At 47.4% G+C, this 16,951-nt stretch overlaps 1 protein-coding gene across 1 annotated transcript; it reads right to left on the reverse strand.

The window, feature by feature from the left end:
• Positions 1 to 2,506: 2,506 nt before the first annotated feature.
• eva1ba (eva-1 homolog Ba (C. elegans)) lies at positions 2,507 to 15,970 on the reverse strand. The gene is made up of 4 exons (XM_049026223.1): positions 15,165 to 15,970; positions 7,046 to 7,152; positions 5,755 to 5,856; positions 2,507 to 5,286 (listed from the first exon to the last, which is right to left on the reverse strand). Exons 3-4 carry the CDS (start codon positions 5,819 to 5,821, stop codon positions 4,817 to 4,819), a joined length of 537 nt encoding a protein of 178 aa, XP_048882180.1. The 5' UTR covers positions 5,822 to 5,856; positions 7,046 to 7,152; positions 15,165 to 15,970; the 3' UTR covers positions 2,507 to 4,816.
• Positions 15,971 to 16,951: the final 981 nt, after the last annotated feature.

Raw genomic sequence — 16,951 nt, forward strand, 5'->3', positions numbered from 1 at the left:
TTTAGCTGTTCTCAATTTTGTCACTCTCTGCACCTTCTAAGTATACCCTATCCAGTACAAGGGGTACATGCTGGTACGGATGCCAGTCCATCACAGGGCACAAAAGAAACAATTTAGAGACACCAGTCTGTATCTCTGGACTGCAGGGGGAAACCTGGAGGACCTGTAGAACATGGGGAGAACATGCAAACTGCATACACAGAGCAGAGATAAAGATTCGAACGCCCCAACCCTGGAGTTGTGCACTTCAGCACCGTGCCACCCAGCTCTGCGCTTGGGCCAAAGAGTCTTTCCTGAGCTGCATTCTAGGCATATGCATAATGAAAGGCATTAAGACCAAATTATATGTGCGAGTCCAAATTAGTCAGACTGTTTTGACTCTTTCTGAAGCCGGTTATCTAGTTATCTGCCCCCGAAAACATCTCTCTTAAAACACGTACATACCAGTGGAGGTGGACAGGGCGTGTTTCGGAGAAGGACGTGGCGTCGGTCGGAGTGAAAATGGCAGAAGTCACTTCCATGGGTGAGAGCGGGACACCGGCAGGCCGAGGAGAAGCCTGTGAAGGACCGATTCAGTGAGTTGGCTTTGGTCTGCTGTCAACGCCCAACTCAGGAAGGAAACCATTTATACCACCCTTCAGGTGGAATTAATTATACTGAAAAGGGAAACCTGGGATTCCGAAAGTATACAAGAGCTTGTCAGACTTAACATACACACTGAAACTGGAATGAGCATGAAACAGCTTTATGAATTACGTTTAAGAGAGGAAGCAATATGTTAACATTGTGAAAGCGGTATTTAAACTGGATTGAACTACAGTAGCTGGAGTTCTTAAGGCAGAAGCCTATTTGAGTATGAGAGTCTAACAGGCGTATGATCCATAACCTTTTCGTTAGAGTAAATAGCGCGAGCCAGAACTGCTGCGTCTCAGTTTTAGATTCAACAGGATGGGAGTGCCGGCTGGGGACACAGATCTGGCATCGCCTGTAAGGCCTGGTGAGGGGGCGGAGTCTTTCTGGGGAACATCTGGGCCCTATTACAGCTGCAGGGCTTCTGAAAACATGGGAATGGACTATTTTTAAAAACTGCGCTTGGCTGAATAGAGCGGACATTCACAAACACGTGTTTCTTTTTTTGGGGGGTGGGGGGCAAACAAAGTAAAACTATATAAATCCTTATAAGTGGGCCCAAGAATTTCATTTTTTTCCCCCTGCAAGTACATTCCCTGTTATTTCTTGGGTGCTTGTATTACCCGGCGGACAGCTGAGGAAGCCTTTCACCTTTGGGGTGCCGTGAAGGTTGGCAGGATATGCTACAGCCATGGTGTGGGGTTGTGGTCAGGTAGCGAATTTTACAGCTCACAAAAGAGGGCAGTGAACTGTTAAATGCTCCCCTTCTGCACTCATTACAGCTGGTTTTTAAGCCCTTACTCGTACCCCAGACAGGCCACAGAATAAGTAAGCTTTTCAAGTAGCCGGACACAAATCCGTTTTGAAGGGACCACAGTGGCGTCGCTGTACGGCGAGAGAAGAAGGCATGCAGAGGGCCGAAATGGCAAGGAAGGAAAGAGTCCAGAGTAACTGGCGGCTAGGGGCAAAGGGCACTGTTCCACAGGAAAAGCAGATATTTTCTAAAATTAGATGTTGTGTCTTCCTCCAAATGAAGGGAAACAGAAGCGGGATCTGTCCTGAAGAGAGACTGAGTTTGCAGAGACAGACATCCACAGAGAGCTCAGTCATAATGGTAAATTAACTGATGAACTGGTTAGTGTATTGGTGTGGTCTGGTGGGGCAGAGGTTAGCACTGTGGTCACACACCTCTGGGACCAGAGTTCAGGTTTCTGCCAAGGTTCCATGTGTGTGAGTTTGCATGTTCTGCCAGAAACATGTTGAAGTTAATTGGAGTTATCAAAATGCCTGTGTGTGTGAGCCCCGCGATGGGTTGGAACCCCTCCTGGACTGTTCCCTGTCTTGCACCCATTGGCTCTGGATCCCTGTGACCCTGAAAAGGACGAGTGCTCTGCAGAAAATAGATAAACTTGCGAGTGCACTAGGCTAGTCCCTGAGCCAGCATCAAAGACATTGGTTGAATATAGGTGCATCACAGACAGAGAAATGAGCAGAAAGCGATGTTACGTCATGGTCCACAAACAGCTCTGAGGAGCCGAGGTGCTGGTAGTAGGTGTTACTGGGGAACCGGCATCCCGGTGGATTCGCAGGACAAGATGGAAGCTGGTGGTGCCAACACGCCCTCACCCGCTGGGTAAGAAAACGCAGCTGGTCCGCTCCATACCCCACCAGAGTCATCCTGTGTTACCATTTAACATTCACACAAAGACCCATCTATCCCTCCTCCAAGTGAGGGTTGGAAAAGGGGCATGGAGCCATGAATTACGATCTCCAAATTGACCTTTCCTATAATATACGGCAGATGCAGTCCTTCCACACTGTCAGGCAGAGATTGCTTACAGACCATAACCTTAACTAAGACACAGGCACACATATAATTAATTATATGCTTTTATTCATGATTTATATAAAAACCTATTTGAATAGAGCATATGTATTCTAATAATTATATATTTACATTTCTTGTTGGTAAATTGTACATTTTATGGTACATGTTCACATAAATAACCTTTGGTAGCTGATGCTTTCATTTCGACAGGAATGTTCAGATCTAACCTGGGCCAAAAGGCCACGGCCTCTTGAAAAAATGCCGGTCCTTCATTCAGGATCAAGCGACATAACGCACGTCTCGGGAGGTTGAAAGTCCACGATTATCTCAGCCTCGTGATGGATGCTGTCTCATGCCCAGTGCATTAGAAACGTCAGAGGTTCGGTTCTTTTTAAAACTGAGGAAAAATGTGATTTGGTGCCGCAGACTGTACGATCAAAATATGTTGGGAGAAATATCTTGATGATATATATATATATATCTAAGCAGAACAGCATTTATTTACAAAGGTCTTATGCAAGAAGCAGATATGACAATACAGAACACAATCCCTCTTTGAGTTCTGAAATTAGGCTTCGTTTCATGGAAAAGTGTGACTCAGTTATTCAGAAGGCTCCAGCCTGCAAACTGCATGGCCATTTAAGGTTCCAAAATTATAAATTGGTGCACATACTTCTTGGATTGAGAACAGGCTTTGTTTGTGAACCAGCTTTTTTTCCATCAAAACTTCCAGTTGTGTACGTCACTGAGGGTTCAAGACACATACCAGATATCACAGCACCCGATGTCGGCAATTAATAACACAAAAGAGCTGATATTTCTGTTATTCTAACCTGTTGCCCTCTTTTACTCTTCATTGTCACTTGAGTTCCAGAACTCATTGTCTCCGACCACATTGTCCAGGCTTTTTTACTATAACTCTGAATGACACTGAGCTGGAACGAACTTATCACAGTCAAGAAGGCTCCCAGAATTTCTGCGTGGAAAATAAAATGAAAATATAATGCTATCAGCTAAATGGAATGTAAAAAGATATTAGAATTTGGGCTTTGAATATTTGCTCAGAGAACAAATTATGCAGTTGTGCACTAACCTTATGGGAACTGTTTTCCACACAACCAAACTAAGGCTCTTCTGGTAATTGCATGTTGCAGAAATATCCTTTTGTTGCCCTTGAAGGATGTGGCACCATACTGGCATACTGATGTTTTACACAAAGGCCACAAAGGTATCTACTTATAGTGTCTGGCTTGGATAATGTTTTCTCTTTCGCAAACGCGCCAAAATAAAGTCCATCCATTTCACTAGTGCCCCAAGGCATTGTGGGTTGTTGCTCACTTGGAGAAAACATCAGAGAGACAATGGGTGTGTGGAATGTGAGTTTGGAAGGACCATTGTGTCTTTGGGATCTGGTCTGGTGCTCCGTGACTGCGCTACAACAACAGAAACCGTCATAAAATCTGTTGCTATTTTTATAAACAAATAATACAATTTGTATCTGCATGGCAGTTTTCTGAGAGATGAGGAACATTAGCAGAGCCTAGAGTTTGATGATGTAGTCAGAGGCTCAGACGGTTTGCGCATCGCTGAAAATAGCAACAAAGAACAAAACAGAAAATAACTTTTTTTTTCTACATACAACTGTAACTAATATTTTCTTTTGGACTCCAATACGCAACGGCTTCAAATGATTATACCCAACGAAATAACTAGAGCTGAACTTCTCAGTAACTTTCCACATTGGTGACCTTACTTCATGTCATCAACTGAAAAGTAAAACTGAAAGACATTTTCGAAGGGGTTCGCAAGCCACTCGTGTGTCAGGATATGACGTGCATGACCAGTTCCGCGGCCACTTTGGCACGGTTACCGTTAAAGAACAAAGTACACATGCGCGCATCAAATATACTTCCTATCTGACAACTGGGCATTATGAGGAAACATCCCTGTGATTAAAAACATAAAATTGCATTCCTGGGTCAGCTACATCCAAGCCAATCATACCGCAATCCTTATCGCGCTTGAAGTAACCCTTCATTCATCAAAATCCATGGAAGCCACAGGACATCTTCAGATGAGTTCTAAGGAACTCTGTGCTTGTGAATCTGTGGATGGTTTGTGGATCTATATAGACACGCTCTATGCGTGTGGGACCTTGAAGATTAGGGGAAGTCCAATAGCACCGTAGTTTGCAAATTCAACTTCCGAGTCAGGAAAACGTGCCAGAGTCTGTGTGGTGGAGATGTTTGACCAGCACCATCTGACCAGCACCTCACCCACACTTAGGTGGGCTGTTGTGGGGAGGTTTTACCAGACACACAGACCGTTTTTGGCACCAGAGCCTTGGGGGGCTAGGGGTCAGTAGTAGTGTACCCGGCCGATGGTGCCCGTTCCTGTGCCCAAGATGTCTGGCTGCCCATTTCTCCAGATCTCACGGATGATCCGCTCACGCTCCTCAAGCCTCTGTGCCCGCTCCAGCTCCTCTGCCGACGTGAAGACATTGACGCTGAGAGCTCCGTCTGGCTGGCTGTGGTTGCCCACTGGCAGTTCGGTGGTGGTGGTGGTGGTGGTGGTAGTGGTGGCAGTGACGGGGGAAATGGCCACAGGGGTATGCACGTTGAGGTGATCCTCTTCTTCCTCCTCATCCTCATCCTCACTGCCATCGTCGTCATCTTCGCTGAAATCCTTCAGGCTCTTTTTCTCAGACAGGGGAGGCCCCATCTTGATGCGGGACTTGCAGGAGATACGGATTACTAGGAGGCAGAGGGTCAAAACCAGGCCGAAACACACGCCGACCACGAAGTACAGGCCGAAGCTTTCGGGATTGGCTAAACAGGAACACATAAAACATTCGATTAATCCAATCAAATCAGCATATTCTGAAACCAAAGTCTTATACGTTTCATTGCATAAAGTAATTTTAGGTTGGGAAATAAAGTATTTTACAGTGATGGTCACCAACTATGAGGTTGAAGATTCAGCACCTGGTTATATTTTCAAACTATTCATAAGTACTTGTTTTTACATGGACTGTAAAACTGTTGAAAATTGGAAAGAAGCATATAATATAACTGAGAATTATCAATCAAACTGTATATAATTGAAATTCTTTTCTGACAGGCTATTTATTATCAATCAATAAGCAGGGATTCATCTTGTTGGCTACGTTCTGTGGGAACTGAGAGCTCTAAGGTCACCCTGAAATCTACATTATGGTGGAGCTGAATGACCCTCCTGTAAGTAAAGTCAAGTAATTCCGTTAAGAGCCAGAGTTAATATCAAGCTGCTGGCTTCACCTTTAATGTGGGCATAGGCAGCTATGCTGTTGCTGAGCAGATGCATCTCCTTTGTCTTCACCTCCATCCTGGGTCCTGGGATCAGGGGTCAAGTTCTCACGGCTGCAAGGCAGACAGACTGTAAACAGCACGGCATCAGCAATGCGGGGGGGGGGGGGGGGGGGGGGTGGGGGGTGCCTTACAGCTGAAATGGCCCCCAAGCAAGCTGGACACAGGGTCTCTGTCAGAGGCAGTGCAACGTTGCTGGACGCTGGATGCTGAATGTACATCTACAACGAAACTCATCTCAGTGTGTCACCACCTCTAAAACCAAACTCTCCAGGATGTGGTTCGCGCAAGCCCCCACCCCCCCCCCCCCCCCCGTCCCCCGAATAACACAGACAGACAGGAACACAGGCTCCGGGCCGCTTGACGGACCAAGTCAGAGACAGAAGACTTTGGGGGGTGGCGGACACAACAGTGGCTCACGTCCACACCACGGATGTCTGTCTGCACTCCGCTGCTGCGGTGGGTGCTGTACCCTGACCCCCCCCCCCCCCCCCCAGACAGACAAACTGCGGTATCTTTGGCCTGGAGCTCATTTTGGGGAGAACTGGGGAGGGACTACGGATTCCTTGTTGGTGAGGCTATTGAAAGTCAGACAACAGTGAGACAGAGCCGAAGTGGCAGGAACCATTCAAACGGAAGGGTAATACTGGGGGGGGTTTAAATAAGTCCTGCGTGACCTGGGGATTAGGGGCACCTCATTAGCAGCGGCCTACAGCTAGCCTGCTACCGAACATCCCCCTGCCCCCCAGAAGCACAAAATCCTGTCGCTTCCTGCAGACCTTCCTGCTCTACATCCCCCCGCCTCCCCGGCCTTCCTGCCGATGTTGACCTTTCTGACCCCTTAGTATTGTTCTCCCCCCCCTCCCACACACCAAAATCACCGCTCGAAGGCTCGGGCTGGAAACAGTCAGACTGTTGGGAGCTGAACCCTGGGAAAGGAAATGGATTAGCCTGTTCCAGATTCCCCCCTCCCCCATCGGGACCGTCCTGTCACATGATGCGAAGGGGAAAGCCATTCCCAAAATCCAAAATCTGACATGTCATAGTATACAACATATTTGAAAAATGAAAAAGATTCAGCAGTCAAGTGCATAGCATTTGTGAGTTTTTTAACGTGTTGCATTGTGACAACATGCTGTGTTCATATGTCTCAATATTGGCTTGTATACAGCACAATACTGTGTAATAATCAGCACAACTTACCAGTTAAATGAGCATTTAATGGGAAAATGGCAGTTCTTACCTAACAGATGTGGGAGCCGCTATCTGCTGCGGCTCAGGGATGACGCGCGCAGGACTGGGTGGGGGAGTCGCAGCTCTGGTTTAGCTGGCAGATCCCATCTGATTAGCCTGAGAAGAGACCAACACACACACAGGGAACCATCAGTTCCCAGTCTAATTCACTCAACTGTCATTAGCACCAACAACAGGCCAGGACGCGGTTTAGCTGGCATAATCTTCTCTGGCCCAGTAGGGGACGCCCCCGGGGGCAACTGTCACCTATACACTTCTGGCAACTCCCCCACCACAGCTGGAAGAATTAAAATCAACCCTTGTGGGGCTGATTATCAATCACATCAACGTGTCCAGCATCCCAAACAAGAGATTTTCCAAGTACCAGCAAAAGCTGAGTAAACTACTGCCGAAATGTTAGATTTTTTTCGTATCGGAGAAGAAATCGTCTCTCCTCTTCCTTTCAAGAATGCCAGCCAGCAGGTTGAAAAAAAATGCCGGACAAAAGGCAGAGAGTATCCATCGCTATATAATCCCTACATGGAAAAACGATTAAACACAGAGACTTCGTTTTGAAGATGCGCAAGCCAGACCTAACTCTGCTAGGGATGGTCCCATGACAAATCACTTCTCCTTAAATCTAATCTTTAATAATAAACATTTCTCCAGAAACACAGTCCAGAATACACTTAAAAAAATAATCCAACATCCTCCCCTGAAGAATCCTGTTGGACACCTCAATGACCATGGACATTCAGACGGAAAGAGCAGAATTGGAGACTTCTCCCCTTTGTCTATAGTGACTTTATTTCAGTTCATTCTCAATCTTTGAAGTGTCCTGGCAGGTCGGGGTGGTGGTCACCATGGCAACACCTTTCCCCGCATGAGCGGGTGATGAGCTTTGTTCTGACTCAGACAGCAAGGCCTGAGATGCCCCCTTGACTGGCCAGCCCAGTTGGGACTTGCCTCCTCATCAAAACGGTGCACATGTTTGCAGAAGGAATGTCAACATTGCCTAGGCAACTCATGCGTGATTCTCTGCTGGGGATCCCAATGTAAACTCCCACATCTTTGTTCACGCTTCCAGCCATGGGGAGGGAATATGAAGGTCGGTTATGTGTACTAAGCAATGCAAGTCAAAAATATGCTTGCAGTTCAGTCGACCAGCCACATCAGTACTGGACATAGGATGAATCATTCTTAAGTGTATATCAGGACCGGCCAAGGTCTGGTTTACATCTAATCTAAACACCAAATAGTATCCTCACAGATGCACTCCATTTCGTTTCCATAGGAGGCCTCCTAAAAACCCCATTAAAACCTTTAGCCATATTGTCCCAATGAGAACATTTTGTTTTCCTGCAGAAATGACTGCTTGACATCATGGTCTGATACACAACCAGATGTTGTCTTCGAGTCCCATGATCCCAGAGCAGGTGCTGAAAGTGCTCCCCCTTTAGGGACTCAGATTTGAAGACAATGCCCAAGAAGACTCCCAAAGATTACTTTGGTTCCATTGCATCTGTATGGACCTCTACAGGATAGATTAAGAAGAATGACTCAAGCCACCACGCAAACTCAAGGTCAAATCCCAAGCAGAGAGATTCATGACTTCAACCGCAGCGATACCAACAGGTTAGTGCACTGCCAGCTCAGTTTGCGGGAGCAGTGCAAAGCCGCCACACTTGCAGTTTCTGGCTGAGCATTGGGATGGTATCTTAAACCAAAGAAATGCATTTGTGGTCCGTAAACTCAAGAAAATATGAGAGTACCCCAGGATACCAAACTTGTTTTTAGGCTAACACAATAGTCAGTGTGATTTTTTCAATACTTCTTTTCAGCAGTCCAGCATGTAGCTAGCTATATCTAGGGTTGGCGAGTTTATCTTGGACCGCAGTGTCAGCTGAAAGGATGAGTTATTTTCATGTGACTAACGCACAACATGTTTATAGACGGCATCCAAGGAAAACAGCATGTAATTGTAGCATGTTGTGTAGCTGGGTCTTGGAAACTAGAAGTTTCTATTAAAGATCCTTTGAATAAATTGTTTTGGTTTGTGCAAACCGTGGGATAGCCACCCTCAACTGACCACAGCAGAGTCTCCTTCCCACAAAGAGACCAGTAGGGTCGTCTCAATATAGCCGTGTTGACACCCCCACCCACCTTCCGACTCTGCTTCTACCCCTTTCCTTTTTGAGATGGGATCACTGCAAGCAGTAATTAATGGTCTTCGTGCTGTATGACATGCATTTTACAATTTTTCTACCACAAAACGACAGGCCAGAAATCTCCAGGGATAGCACTCCATCAAGGTTCCAAACGGAAGCTTCCCCTCAGACGCAAATAGCAGAAACAAAGTCTTCTCCCGTCAGCGTAACCGCACGACTCACGCACCATGGCGTGTGGCACAGTCACGGTGAATGAGGGCAATTTATCCAGGGTGTTAGCTGCAATCGCGTCTCCATTTAACAAAGTCGAGGCCGAACAACACTGGGCTGTTTCCTTGTAACAAACACAAATTTGTTGCCATAAAAGCGAAGAGCCTTTTTGATACCTAAAATACTTTAGCAACCGCATGAATTCCTGGCACACTGGCAGACTTCTTGCGGCTTTTTCTGGCTGTGAGGCCCCCACTTCATTGAAATTTAATTATACATTATTGCTTTTACACTTACACATTCCCATATGCCAAAAACTGAGACACAGGTACTTTGTTGAAGTCCACGTGGTTATTTTGAACACTAAGATTCAGTGATGCAGCTCTTCGTATTATGCTACCCAGACCAGTAACGTCAGGAGCCCATATTCAACTGACAGTGACGCCAGGGTGTACGTGCGTGTATGTGTGTGTGCTGTTAACAGCTGAATTAACACTAGACCAGTGCTGATTGTTCATGCTACTCTGAAGGGTTCTCCAATTTACCATTCCTGGTGCACGTTAATCCATGGCAACGCCATTGTTCAAAGGGACGCACACCTGGCGTCACCCAAAGTCTGCAAACTAACGAGTCTGCAAATTTTTACAAGGTCCGTTTTCGAACAACAAGTAGAACTACCCTGTGCTTTTCTGGCTCACAGCTGTATGTTCCGTTCTGCAAAACGTTGGACTGCAGGAACCTGAAATATTGTGATCCAAGTGGTAACAGGAGCTCTGATCTGCTTTTTAAATCAAAGGGTGGGAGAAGTCAATCCATCATTTGTTATTCTGCTTGGCAAAAGTCTGCATTCCTTTTGAAAAACGGACCCTAAAATAACGTACGACGAAGTGAGCCGTAGTGCAGTGATACCGAGATAACCATTGTGCCGCACGCTTGCAGGTCACGCCGCGGTCTCCAGAAGTCCTTGGCTTCGAGCTGCATGCCAGTGAAGCGGACCACCATCCAAAGAAGGCGACAGTCTCACGTAAAGACCAGTAACATGCTGGGCACCATTCGCAACGAGCGGCACTTTTCCAGCCAGTGAACTCTGAAGTGGAAGCCTAGCTGAAAGGCAGAAATGTGCACGCCCATCTGGAAAAGACATCTGCTGGATCAGCGGAAGAGATTTTCACGGCTTTGAGGGGTGGCACGGGTCTTCACCAAAGGGTACACCTGGCTCTTATCACGTCCCCACCGAATGCCAAGCTAAGCGCTCACATTTGGCAGCATCTGCCGCCTGGCAGAACCTGTTTTTCTTGGATGACAGCCGGACACGTGGATGCTAACGTAGCCGTGAGCTGCCTCGTGATGTGAAATAAACCTTGGAGATAGATGAACTACAGAAGTGCAGAAGTCTTCTCTCATTAATGATGGATAAAATTACCCCCCTCCTGCTGACACGCCCCAGACACACAAAGTTGATAGCAAGACGCTACATTGGGTTGTCTCATGGATCTACTTTGGGTCCTGGGCCAAGTTTCCCTCCTGGGCTCAATTTGACATCAGACAGGCATTTCAGATACCTGTTCAGCCAACATACTAATGCAATCTGTCTCCCCTAGAAACCTGCGCCGAGCGACTGCTTACATTCCAACTGTATCGCCCACATCTGTTACCCATGATAAAACCAACAACAGGAAACACATAAACATATTTACATGAACAGGTGCTGGTCAGCAGAACATATAAATTTACATCTATATATTGGCAAAGAGCTGTTAAAACAACAACAAAAAAACTTGTTATTTGAGAAGTAAACAGGGCTGTGAGCTGTAAAAAGCGACAACATGAAGTGAAGAACATATACAGAGAAGAGTAGGTAGTACGCCTTATGCAAAGTTTTAAATTAAGAAGTTATTATACCAGGAGTTTTGATGGGGCTGTGGAGACTGAATGAACACACAGCTTATAACTGTCCCCAAAAAAATTCCGTAGACTTTGGAAGTGGGGGGGGGGGGGGTTATACAGCTGGGCTTTATGTAACTAACCAAGGAAATGGGGGGGAGGTAACATTCTCCACCTGAAAAGTGTTTTTTTTTTGTTTTTTTAAACACCCATAAGGCTGAGTAATTGAAATGTGTTTTCATACAACAACATTTCCAGTTGGCAGCTTTTAAAATGGTTTTAACAGAGAGCTTTTCTGATGAGTGACACGGGCGTCGGTGCTGTCTGAGACAGAGAGAGAGAGTGATGTTCAATTCTAGAATGTTCATTACTGGCGGGGAGCCGAATATAACCTCTAAAAGTGAGGCGAAGTGTCACACCATCACGTCTGGCAGAGATTATCGCGATTTCCAGGCGTCTTCACTTCCTCAACACGTTCTTGTTGCCTTATTCATTGAACGAACGCACGAAAAAACACCCCCGATCTTAAAGACCGGATCCTTCTCACAGTCCATCCAGAACTTAACATTCGTGTTTGGCAGAGGTCCGTTCAGAGAATGCGGAGTATGGAAACTTAGCATTAGGGGGATATTTGCAAGGTCCCAATGCACCACACAGAAATAAAAACGTATGACAGCCATGAAATATATCGTTATATTGGTAAGACACTGAACATTTTCGATGCGACTTTAGGCCCTCCCTGAAAGTCTTGCTGAAGAATTCAGAGGTAGCAATACAGGCAAAACATCTGTTGCACTTTTCAAAACAGCTCTTTTTCCCGAGGACGCCTGCATCTGCTAGAGACCTCTCCTTTTATCTGGGAGGGAAACATGAAGCCGAAAGCATTCGGCAGTGACCGAGGACGCCGCGGCAAGGTTGGGGTCTCGGAGACGGAGCTACAACTGGTGTCACAGTGACATGAGAGATTAACCAGGGTTTTTCAGTGGGGGCGCAGGGATGCGACGGTTAACGGAGCCCAGATGGCACAGAAGGAAGCAGGAAACTCCATCCCAGGAATGGGAGCGAGATCCGTCTTCATCTGCAGCTTAGCTATGCAGCCAGCTGCGTGCCTCCCAGATGCTGAAGAGGGCAGCCTTGAAATCCTCCTTCACCACCCTGAATGGAAACATCACTGACACTCAACACTCCTCTGAGTGCTCACCATCGACCTACATTGCATAATGCACAAAAAGCCACATATTATACATTCTTAAAAGTATAATGCATAATAAAAACATATTATGCACAGTTTGGAAGTGCATTAATCAGATTATACCAGAGCCGCCACACATTTGATTTACTTGCTTGTACCGAAAGGCATTTTTCCATATATAATAAATGTGAAAATGGATGAACTATTTTGTTCCTCCACTGGCTAAAATTTGCATTTTATTTCTATTCATTTTAAATTGTGTTCTGTGTTGGGAGTTGTACGTAATGCTTTATAAATTATAATAGTGTATTGACTTACTACTGTGATTCACCTGGTTGGCACTGTCTATGTGGTTATAGAAAATTAATTAACATCCATCTGACCAATTAGATTTCAGAATTCCAGAACTGCCTTGGTATAATTAGCTTTAATACCTGCAAATCGCCTGCCTCTTTATCCTGATAGTTAATGTGTGCCTACAAGTCCTGAAGGATGGGTCTCCCACTGCCTGCTTGGTAAAGTCTCAGGCGATGTTGTAACCATCTTAATGCAGTTATGAAATGCGTCTTATCCTTTAAGTACACACTTATTGCGTGCCATGCAAGGCAAGCAACACCCAGCTGAGCTGCAAGTCTGTTTCAACTTTGTCCCTGAAATCGAGCGAGGCTATCTCCCCCAGATTTTTTCCTTAAGTCCCCAGCTTTTTTTTTCTCAAACTTTGGCTGTGTCTTGCACAAATCACCACCCCCCCCCACCCCCCTCCACCGGCTGCCCCTCCCCACCCCACGCACAGACCTTCTCCTGCAGCTTACCCTGCACAATGTGGGGACTCTCTCAGGCGCTAATCTGGCCCACATTGGCAGGTTTCATTCATTACCCGGTGCCCTGATTGCTTCATGACACAGAGCATGTGCGTGCCGATCCTCAACCGGGCGTACTTAACCCATTCTTGACCGCCGCCTACCTCTTCCACACTTCCCATGGACTGATAGTAAATAATAATAATAATAATAATAATAATCTCTGATACTGACAGGCTCTGTGTAAATTCTAAGCGGGCAAAGCATGAATAAGCAGGACAGAGGTACAGACTGTATTATCACTCTTAGCAGTTTTATAAATTGCAGTACAATTGATTTACAGAGTGGTCAGGCAGGATAGCTTGATTTATGCTGACCTGCGGCCTGTACTACGAAGTGGGGTTACTGGCTTATCGATGTAACTTGTCGGATTTAAGGTAGTCCATTTAAACTGTGGTACCTTAAATCCGACAAGTTACCCCGATAAGCCAGTAACCCCACTTCATGGCACAGGCCACTGGGGTTAGTGGAAGGTCCAAACCCATTATCATCGCTACTGGATCCAAAGCCAGGTCTTTGTGTGCGAACCAGACAGCAAAACTGCACAGAAGGTAGCCTGGGTGGGGGGTGGGGGAGGCGGGGTCAATCAGTGCAATATTTCACCTCCCCAACACTCCCCTGGTCACTGGAATTTGGGGCCTGAAGCCATTCTTGCTCGTAAGTCATCCAGGCTGGGGGAGATGCAGAGAACATTACTCTCTGGTTACGGGTTATGCTTGGGACACAAAAAAAACCAAAAAAACAGCAGCCTCCACCCCCGCCATGAGATAAGGGGAACACAAGACCTGTCACACACTGCGCTGAACCAGAAAACTCCATGTGCAAAGGGAAGAGAGAGAAGTGGAAACCGCTGCGCAGATCTTTAGTTTCAGCAAAACCGGGAAAATGGCTTCTTCAGATGGTTGGCTCCAGTGTGCGATGGAGCAGCTTCAGAACCACAAGCGGTCGGTGTAACAAGGACACCACAGAAGCGCTGGCGGACCTGGCACCGCGCCGCTCAGCAGGAGGCCAGGTGTTAATGGTGAGAGGGCAGGCACCAAGCGGCCCCCCCCCCAAGGCATCAATGGCAGGGCAGGCAACGCGGTCCTGAACTCTGACCGATTAATCAGCAGCATGCCTGGTCTTGCCGGCCCACGTGGGGGTGGCATTCATTACTTTCAGGAAAATCACCCCTCTCAGTCTTCAGCCTGGGACGATTCCCCTTCTCGAGTGCAGGATGCACATGACACACCCCCAGCACCCCCTGAGACCCCCACCCCTGCCGGTGCCGAGTACGACACCCATGCACATGCCAAAACATGGCATCCTCCGATGACGGGGCTCTCAGCAACTCCCCACTCTCACCTGCGACATCGGAATGCCGGCTAATGTGATAAAACACAAGAGGGGGGCAACAGCTGGGGGTGCTATGCTGATAGGCAAATAGCACCTTTCAGGGAGGCATTCAGAGCTCAAAGCATCCACTCTGCAGATTATTTGGCTCAAACTGGACTTGTGAGGTTGTGAGTTAACATAACAGGCGTCCGAAAGACAGAGTGACAGCCGGACCCCTTTCCCTGGCCGTGCCTGCTGTGCACCCGAAGCCGGAATTCACAGCAAACAGACACCGCTGCGGTTTAGGAAAGCGAGTCGGAGGCAGCATGGTTAAGGCAGCAACCCTGCAGGCGTCCCCGGGACTGCGAGTGCAGAAAGTTCACAGACTCGCTGCGGTTCTTTGAGAGACGTCACCTGCTCAGGTGTCTCGGCCCCATTAATCGCACATCAGCGAACGACACAGTAATGACAGTTACAGGAAGACGCACGTCGCTCACTCACCGTCACTGTCCGGCTCGGTTCTGGTGGGACGGACCACTGGGGTTCTTCTGCCGAAAAGAAATGTCACACTGAACATGTAGAGTCTTCGGGGCAGAGCAGAGGCAGACGGCTTGGGTGCAAGAGATCAGCAGAACATCAGGGAAATTTCCACCGTAAGGAAAAATAAATAAAAAGGAGAGATAAAAGTAGAGAGTGGATCCAAGCAGAGGCGGAGGCTGGCGGTGACGAAGCCGAGCAGACTGTCAGCAGCGTGGCAGCGAGTCCGGACAGGGTCCAGTGGCAGCTTCCTGGCACTGCGAGGGACTGACTAACGGAGACGCTCATCTGGGTCCACGCTGAAGAGGCAGGAAAGGCCGTCACACACACCCCCCCCAGAGAAGGGGAGAGGGGAAAAACACAGGAACAGCCTAAAATGGGCAGGGTTTGGAGGGGGAAGGAGGAGTGTGCGTGTTGGGGGGGGGGCTTTCCTCTGTGTCGTTCAGGAAACTGCCAGGAAAGCCAGCTCTGCACTCATTAAAAGAAAAGTTTCCACACTATAAAACAAGGAAGAGACAGGCAGGATGAACAAGTAAATAGAGGCATGTTTAATTTAGTGAGCTATGTGAGGTAAATCTATGCGAACCAATTCACATGTCTAATGAATTGGCCTCAGCTGTAATCTGTGAAAAACCCAGGAAGACCCCCTTGGCAAACACAAACTGACAATTAATCAGATTCTCACGGGAGGCTGCCTCTCTCCCTTCACACAGAAGGTGACGGCCAGCCGCTTCAGAGCAGACTCGACTAAGCGATCATCAATGAAGATCTCACACTGAGGTCTGTGCATTCGCGGGCTGCAGGAGGATCAGGTTTCACGGTGTGTAAAGTGGGGAAACATCTTAACACCCCCCCCCCCCACCCCCACCCCAACTGCACGCTTTTCCAGTAAACCATCAAACTCGACACGCGGCTGCAGGACGGTGCGGTGCGGGGGTCTCTTCTCCCTCAGGTCCTTCACAGTGATTGCCTGCCCCCACGGCGCGATGCTATTGGTCAGTTGCCTGTTTTGAAAAATGTAGGGGGGGGGTGGGGTTGTTGCTTTTCTGAAAACATATGCGTGGGGGTGATTGAGTCTGTAGATATCCTGATTTATGACCGTGCAAGATGGCTTCCAGTGGTGCCGGAGAAGAGAGGCTACCTGTATTCAAGGCGCAGTACGTCATGTGATTCAAAATGCCGCACTAAGGCAAATTTCAAGTGTCGGAATCGGAAAAATCCGTCATGCCGTCATGGCCGATAAACCATGGATATTTCTCACTCTCCTAAGGATTTGGGCTTATCTTTTTACAAGCCCTGGTTTGCTTATGACATTCTTCTGCTGGATTTCTTCATGTTCCTCAAGGAGCATGTGAGCTGTTATTGAGGGCTACACTCCGTAGGGAGATGTATGGCTCTTGGGTGGATTTTCTGTGACTGCAGAGGCAGGAGTCTTGGAAACCATTAATATACTCAAACAGCCTCAACTTCTCTGCTTTTCCCATCCAAAATCAAATGATTCCGACTCACTCGAGCCTTAGGCATAGGAGAGCTGGACAGCATTAGCAGCCAAAGAAAGAATCCAAAGTCCCATCAAGCCTCTCAGCTTGGTGATGGTCCGGCCCAATCCAAGTGTTCCAGCTCACATTCCTGCATGGATTGCAGACTTCCACTTGCCAATCGGGCTGACCAGGAGTCCAACGGCTGCAGGAGGTGATCAGAAAATGGGTCCTTGTGGGAGGACCCACCCAACTGGCTGCAGTGGGCCAGCA

This window comes from Brienomyrus brachyistius, chromosome 9, assembly GCF_023856365.1.
Source record: "Brienomyrus brachyistius isolate T26 chromosome 9, BBRACH_0.4, whole genome shotgun sequence".
NCBI classification, from domain to species: Eukaryota; Metazoa; Chordata; class Actinopteri; order Osteoglossiformes; family Mormyridae; genus Brienomyrus; species Brienomyrus brachyistius.